This window comes from Manduca sexta, chromosome 21 (genome assembly GCF_014839805.1).
Source record: "Manduca sexta isolate Smith_Timp_Sample1 chromosome 21, JHU_Msex_v1.0, whole genome shotgun sequence".
Classification (NCBI taxonomy): Eukaryota; Metazoa; Arthropoda; class Insecta; order Lepidoptera; family Sphingidae; genus Manduca; species Manduca sexta.
The window spans coordinates 3,980,335-3,989,109 of NC_051135.1; the positions used below are offsets into that span (position 1 = coordinate 3,980,335).

At 31.4% G+C, this 8,775-nt stretch overlaps 1 protein-coding gene across 1 annotated transcript; it reads right to left on the bottom strand.

Annotated features, from left to right (window-relative positions):
* Positions 1 to 5,373: 5,373 nt before the first annotated feature.
* LOC115444758 lies at positions 5,374 to 6,659 on the bottom strand. The gene is made up of 2 exons (XM_030170668.2): positions 6,095 to 6,659; positions 5,374 to 5,969 (listed from the first exon to the last, which is right to left on the bottom strand). Exons 1-2 carry the CDS (start codon positions 6,117 to 6,119, stop codon positions 5,443 to 5,445), a joined length of 552 nt encoding a protein of 183 aa, XP_030026528.2. The 5' UTR covers positions 6,120 to 6,659; the 3' UTR covers positions 5,374 to 5,442.
* Positions 6,660 to 8,775: the final 2,116 nt, after the last annotated feature.

Below are 8,775 nucleotides of genomic sequence, written 5' to 3' on the forward strand. Positions count from 1 at the left end.
CTAAATTAAAACACGTACTTATCTTCTTGATAATAACACTTAAAAATAAGTTACTGGAAGCGTCGATGTAAAATAAAAAAAATAAGTATCAATAATAGGTAATTTTAATTTTACGTGCCCTAATGCCACTACCATTAATCTAAGAGAATACGTTGCAGCGACAAGTCAGAAATACACTCACGTACTCGTCATATTCGCATTTAACTACAAAATGATAAAAAACATTGAAAATTAAAACCAGCATTTTTGGTAAAAATATCCTTCATTCATGAATGACTTTTGGCACAATGTTGACACAAGCAGAGACGAGTAGCATTTATTAACACGAAGTCAAAATTATCCTGTATGTAGCGCAACGAATCTACTCAGGCAAAAGACCCATATTTGTAATAAGTTATGTAGTCTAAAAATATCAAATTCGTAGATTTATTATGTAATCGCTAAGAAGTGAATTTATAAAAGTGGCGAATAGAGTAGACCTCTCATTGTTATAGAAAATGTGTTAATTGGAATTAATTAATGCTTGTATTATCTGAGACCAGATTATGTGGAAATATGCTTTTTATGACCAATCGTTATTTCTACAAAAATAAGAAACAAGTTTTCAGTCTTGAATGTTCTACAACCTAAAACATTAAAATGAATATTTTTATTTTAAAACAACAATCTCTTAGATCAGTATAACTAAATTTTATCTAAACTTACAAAGGACTTCCTTTTGTTGTAAAAATCTAGACTAAACTTATTTAACGACTTGTTTCAGACAACCTAAGTTTCACAAAGCAAGGAGCACAGCAATGAAGAGTTTTGTAATATTTCTAATGCTTATTCTTATGCAAACAGTAATAGCCATGCGACAATGGATTCAAGCATTCGCGACTACTTCGACGAAAATAGAGTTTCTCACTTCCAACTCCAATAAATTAAATTTGTTTAACGACACTTCTAAGTCTCCGAGATTTGTGTAGACAGTTAACAGATTATTGCAGATTGTCCGCGATAAACACATTTCTTACGGCAAAACCAATTTAACTTGTCGAGATACGAAAAAATATTACCTCTATTTAACTTACTAAACGAATTCTCGGGTGTTTATTATTTTCATACCTTGAAATAATTTTGAAACTGTATCCTTGACGGACAGCTATTTAGTAAAGATTTTTACAAAGATCTGATATGTTTTACACTGAAAAATTAAGAAATTACGCTAACAATTTTGTTCTTTAATAAGAGGCAACAACATTTTCTCTTTAAATCTTGTCCGAGTCGGAACAAAGCGTACAATGTATTTCTGCCTACACAACACAAATTCCGGAAGTAATTAAAACTTGAAAATACTCCGAATTCGCCCCATCTCTTTGTTACAAACCTAAAAATAGAAACTACTTTACATACATATTTCGTCCAGTTCCACATTTATGATATTTACACAAATTTAGATTTTGTTTATATTAAATTATACACTATAAATACCCTTCAAGTTGTTCAAGTGTTATAACAAAGTAAATCAATAAATATATGATGCGGTGGTAGGCGAAACATCAAATTTACAAAAGTATTATTTATTGTCTTTGTATTGGTTGATCCTCCCTGGGGATGTTTGGTTAGATTCACTGTGCGATAGGCTATATTGATTTCTTCAGGGAACTGCATACTGAGAAATAGGTTTAAGCAAGCCAACGCTAATATGGATTCAAGAAAATTCTATGCCAGTATGAACATCGAACCCACGACTTATTTTACAGCGAAACGTTCATGCTCTAAGAATAATATTTTTTTCAATTTGATGTATGGCTAAAAGCCCGGTTTTTACTAGAGTAATCTTTTATTTATTTCATGCGGTTATAGAGTTTTTTTGTGTTATTTGTACAAGTCAAAATTGTATAAAATATTTTAGTTCAGAGCTTTATTTGATTTATTCACTAATTCTCTTGTAACCTTTTTCATCGTCAAAGCCGATTATTTTATATAGTGTAATACCCATTTATTTTTGTTAAAAAAAACATCTATTTGAGTTCACAATGCGATATCAATTATGGTTAATTGATTGGTGTATTGTGTTATAGTTTATCGGTCTATCGATAATCAACTTTTGTAATTAAAATAATACACACACACGCACGCACACACACACACACACACACCACCCCGAATTAAAAATTTGTGTTTTGCGCGACGACTATAACGGGCATAAATGCCAGATTCCGGGCTGATACTGAGTAAAAAAATGCAATAAAACTTTGGCCGACCCAGGAATCGAACCCGAGACCTATATGCGCAATAAAACATTGGTTGACAACTAATTACGGACATCGGTTTAATTTGAGTAGACATTTTATTTTGACGTCGTGTTATATGTGTAATCATATTTATATTTGCTTATATTTAATGTCTTTATTCTTAGGCGAATGGTTCCGAACCTTCTAAGTCGTGACTCTTCATACGGATTTCAAATCCTCGTCACAAATCACTTGGCGCGCACGATTATTTCATTCGTCACTCAAACAAAATGAAATTCATAGGACGCACAATTTTTCACTTTCATCTGCCATTTCCCGGAAATATCGAACCGGCAGGAATCATCACGTAGAGTATGACAATCTTGTGACACTTGAAAACGAATTATATATTGAACTACAAAAATACTTATGCTATCATTTTGGGACATTTTTAGTATCCATTTCCTTGCGCCCAATTCTATTCTAAACGACTTTTGAAGCTTAGCTTTGTGGTCCCATTCGTAGTTTTTGTAAGTCATGTGTCTTAAAATAGTATCGATTAAGTCCTTAATTAATTATTATTTACTCAGTTTGAGCTAGACATGATACTAATGTTCGTACATATTTGGTATTTAAACACAACACTATGACGTAATGCTCAACCCCAAATAGTCTGAACAACTTAAAATATTGATGGGTCTACATTCGTAAAATATTCTACGATGCTTTTAGTATACAATAAATAACATTACCTATCTAAGGTTTGCGCACTGAAAATAAATGAAAAAAATATTGTGGTTGAATGTAGACTGAGTTTTATAGGTCAGGCAAACAAAGAAACAAGTCCGTCACCTCATTTTAATAATCTCTGCCCGTAATGCTATAAGAATCATGGATGCGCTAATGACGTTAAAGAAAAATAATAGGGATTATTAAGGCCTCAGGAAGCCTCACTACCCCACACGGAACGGTAAAAAGTCACTGTGGTAGGTATTCTGTCGATGGTACTAGTATCCTGTCTAGTCGGTCCATTTACACCGTAGTCAAACATTTGACTACAATGTTCAGTTAATACTAATGAATGGAAATACTATATAATCGTAATATATACATTGATTTCATGTGGTTGGCATTAAAAAAGTAAAAATAAATTAGTTTCTAAGACCTTTAAGTAAAACGAAGTAAACTCGAGAATTCTTGTAGATTAAATAGTATTTCAAGACAGACATCTGTAAATAAGATAATTACCCATAGATAAATTTAGTCTAGACTTCTGCATTGAAACACATTGTAGGGGTATATACCCTTACGTCTCGTTTTTAGATAAACTGTTCTACCAAGTCCCTGCGAAAGGAAAAGTAATTTATTACGTTTAGAGAAAACAATAGTACCTAAATAATATGCTTGTTTGTAGAATAATTGTACAATAAAATAATCACTGAGTTAAGATTTCGAATACACAAATATACTAACAGAAACACCAATTCTATGAACTTCAAACATATGAAGGAACAATAAATTTATATTGTAAAGCAAACATATAATAATTATACAAAAAAAAAACTGGATAAGCGCGATTTGGACTCGCGCACCGATGGTTCCGTACAAACCAGCTTTTTTGTTATTCAAATACATATTTATAGTCTTCAGATTTTTTTTACATGTGTGTAAGACATAGTTGTTGTCAAGTTTTATGATTCTATGTCAACGGGAAATAACCGGTTTTAATTCCCTTGTGAAATCCCAAAATATGCGATAAGTACAAATAGTCGTACCTTATGATCGCGTTTACTTACCATTTTAATTTTGTTACAGCTGAATGAGACCATAGACCCAAGTATTTGGCATCAATTTCAACTTGATTAACAGACAGGCAGAAACACAAAAAATAAAGCGATATTATAAGGGTACATTCCAAGATACGAAAGCCAAAAAACAACTTTATAATCAGCACTTATGGAATAACTTTAGAAGACTGCTGCATAGTGTATTAAACTTTGATATTTTCTTATTTTAAAATTATAAAAGATAGCTCATTCATGGTGATAGAAGGAGTGTAATATTATACAGGTACGTAGATGGAAATAAAATTAAAACGAACGGACTGCTGAGATAAGGTGTGGAAGATAAAACCCACCTCTGGCTTAAGGTAACTTTAAGTTACCTAATTGGAAATCGTTCCTTAGAAAATGTATTTTTTAAAACCTCCTACATTTATTAAAAATTCATTTCTCCATTCGAAGAATTCCTTGAATATTGTACTTTTTTTTTTTGTTTTGGTTGTTGGCAAATTAAGGTGTAACAGATTTTTTATAAACTCAAGTCCATAGAATTATTAAATAATATCTAGGAAGATATCTAGGATTATAGCAGTTCCTTGAGAGCTTCCCCGGAGCACATGGCATCGTTCCATACACTTACAGGCAACCCAAGAGTTACAGGCCGGAATATACAAAGATTTATATATAATTTAATAAAAAAAAAATATTTCGGGTCTTTTTGAAAAAATTTGAATACCAAAATATTTCTTATTAAATTTTCTATATGTATTGTTTGCAAATTTAAATTATGTGTGCTTAAAGAGGATATGCCCGGAACCAACAATTTTCATTACGACATAATTGAATATACAATATCAAAATAAAAAAAAAAATCTACCAATGTGAAGATAACATACTAAGATTAGTTTCTAAAAATACTGGTAGCGCGCCGTTTTGCTTGGGTATGTATTTTTACACGCCGTCCACACCAAAATACTGTTTATACAATACTGCGCAATAAAATAATAAACACATCATATTCACTGAGATATCTTAACCCCTAGAAATGTTACTTGAAATTCCGATATTTAATGCAATAAAAAGAATTTTACTAAAATCTCGATAATAGATTTCACACAATAATAAAATACCTTCTTTTACGGTTGCCTTTTTATTTCGTGTCAAACTTTTTGAGCATTGATGTTACTTGAACCGAACCTAATAAAAGTGTAGAAATTGAATATTGAGATTCAGATACAGCTTTTACTCGTGGCACTGAAAGCAAATCGGAATTCTTTGCGTTGAAAATCTTAACAAAAGAGTTTTAGAGCGATCGCTGATTGTGAATCACGTAACCGTCACAAAGAGAAAAGCTATGATGAAGTGAAAACACGTTTTGTACAAACTGTTTCGTTTTATTGCTTTTTCCTTTCTACTTAATACCTCATAACAACTATAATGCATTACTTAAAAGACCCTTTTAAGACGTATCTTCTTTGCAAAGGCTTGAAATTATGTTTATCACTTTTTATTGTCTTTTCATAAGCATATTTTTCTTTTGGCGGTGACGAAACTTTATTTTTAAGTGTTTTAGATGTAGTGGTTGTTTGAGCTTTCTCTGTGCCAACTTGATCATTTTCTGTTAATACATCTTCACTTTTGTCTTCTTTGAGTGCTATGAAATTGTCATTTTCCTTTTCTAAATACGCTTCCAGCACTACAGGACTATTCTTAAGAGTGTTATCTCGTTTTGCATCTGGTTTAAGATGCTCGTTTTCGGTTTTCATATCTATTTCCACTACATCATCTTCAGGATGGTAAGGATTATTGTACATAGTTTGTACAGCCCTTTTTTGTACCATTTTCGCAGCAACATTTTTAAACATATCAGAACTCATTACTATTTTAATAAGATTTAGTAAATCATCTGAATCAATATTTATTTTAATATTTTTTGCATATGTAACGTGAACCATGCTTATCGTTAAAACTAAAATAAAAGACAATGTTTTTATATAATGTACGTAAGTATATAAATTGTCGCAGCTAAGATATATAAACGAGTTATTTTAACGTAATTGGCATTAAAAAAAAACATATTATTATTATACTTACTCAAAAACATTGTAGAACTTATCATGTTCCCACCAAGCAAACCTTGATAATAAATGGATAAGGAAATAAAATTAAAGCCGTGTAATTAATCGTTATCGCTTTAAAGCGATATAACAATTAATATTGCTAGTTTTAAACCTAAAGGTGTAGTTAAACAAGAAGTAACGTAATATTTATCACCCGACATCGCAATTTCTTAATTGAAACAAACATAAATTCACAGTTATTACCGCCCAGGGAAATAAATGTCCATTATATAAAAAACAGTTTCGTTTGAAATATTGTCAGGTACTAAAGGATAGACATTTAATTAATTTAGCTTTTAATCGTAAATTCATTGAGTAAATTCATATTTCATGAATAAGTAATACTTAATATACAAATTTTAGTATTCAAAGAAAACGCTGTTACGTTTAATGGAATCGCTAAAAAAGAGGAAAACGTAAAAATTACTAGAGAAATGTGTCCTAATATGAACAATATCAAAGATGTAAATTGTTTAAAAATATAGTAAAATGGTGAAGGTTCTTATTTCAGCAAAGCTGATATTGCTGTAAAAATTCTCGGATACCGTTGCGGCGTGTGGGTGTAGACTAAATTAAATTAAACAAACACCGAACGAAATAAAAACAAAATGGACGTGATAAAAATCTGCAAAGTTCATTTAATGTAATTGGTTTGAAATATAAAACCGTAACCACGATGAAATTGATTTTATTAGCTTCAATAAAAAAACTCCCAGCTGACGCCTTAAGACCCACGTTGTTACTTAAAATCCCATGTATATTTATTTCAAATTAATGTAGGTTCATCATCATCATCATTTCAGCCCTTGAATCGTCCACTGCTGGACAAAGGCCTCCCCCATTGAGCGCCACAGGGACCGGTACTGGGCCGCCCTCATCCATCGAACTCCGGCGACCCTCACCAATGAATGAAAATGAATATAGGTTGCGTTGTAATAAAAAAATGTTTGAGACATGCAACTGTTTATAATAAGAATCTCGTAGACAATCAATCATTAAAAAAAATACTTCTCTTTTTGATACAGCTTTGGTCATCTTAAAGACGAAACAAGAGGTATGTTAATTATGAATGAAAAGGAAGGTTTATACATATTGAAATTTTGAGCAATAGTATTTCAGTTGCTGCAATTTGACAATTATTTTTGCCAGAACTTATCTCTTTTGTTTACCATTTAATCAATCCTTTATTACAACCTGTTCCACTCTGGACACGCGCCTTCTCTATATCGGAGAGAGGTTTCACGCTGTTTTTCTTAACTGTTAAAGTGAGCGATAATTCACAAAGAATACACACATCACTTTATTAAACTCAGAAGTTACGCCGTTGTGTTTCAAAACTGCGGAATTTGTCTCAGCAGTCCGTTCCGTATTTGCCGGTTCACGGTATTAAGTTTAATTTAAATGTGTTTAAACTGAAATAAAATATATAACTTTTTTACATTAATTATAATTTGATTTTTTCCCATCTGGTGCCGGCTTCTTATTGAATATAATTTAATTAGAACTCAACTAAGATTTATAATTCTATGAGAAATCCTGGCTTAGTATAAAATGGCTTTATTATAGATTTGTAAACCAAACCGACACGCAGCGTTGCCTTTGAGGTACTTAAATTAAATATTATTTTGCGGTAAAATTTCTCGGCAGATTTAATAAAACCGTAAATTCCGAAGACTAAAAACAGAATTCAGTTCGCAAAAAAAATCCGTCTGTTTTTGAACGTTGATCGGCAACATTTACTAGCTGACGGCAAACGCGATCATGGTTTTAGTTCTCATATAGAATCTGCCCTTTGTTTTAAATCTGATTATTGAAACATAGCTTAGGCGCTTTTTGGTATTTTATTTTTACTAGGATGACCATTCTAGTTTGTAGAATTATATTTTTGAAAGGCCAAAACATATGAGCGATAGTTCAATCTAAATTACACGTGAATTTCATATTTAAATTATTATATCTACAGTTTTTTATTTACAAAAATCGGACTAAAACATTTGACCCAAACCAAAGTTGGCAAGTTACGATGTTTTCGGAAATACATCATCAAACATAGCAAAGGGTTATTGGATTCATTTTATATATCTAGGTAATCTGTAAATCCACTTTCATTTAACTTGACGTAAAGAAGATGAAGTAGATAGTATGTTTTCCTTTAACGTAACATTTTCTAAGGTGTTTCCAGATCATACAAATTACCTAGACGTCCTACACATATACCCTTTATCTTTTTGAGAAACAAAGTTGTTTCGTACCGTTATGTGCGTAAGATATTAGTTTTTCAAGTAAGAATCAGCCCGAAATCAAGAGTGGTACTCGATAAATTGCAAATAAACTCAATCCAATTATATGGGAGCTAAGATATCTGATAGTAAAGCCATGAGTGTATGTATTTGTGTAAATACAAAGCCTGCACTATCCGCAAATAAAGAAGTTTAAGTAAACTTTATTTCGGACTAGGACGTTTGTTACTTAAGCAAAGTGGTGAAGACATGTGCTTCAAATTAAATTGGAATTCACGCGACAGACACAAAACACTTCCTCAGAATGAAATGAAGGAAATAAAACTACGATCCAATAACGATAATATTCTTTTAAAGCAATATCTAAAGTATTAAATATTCCTGTATACAATTGTAAAATAAAATAACCTTATAC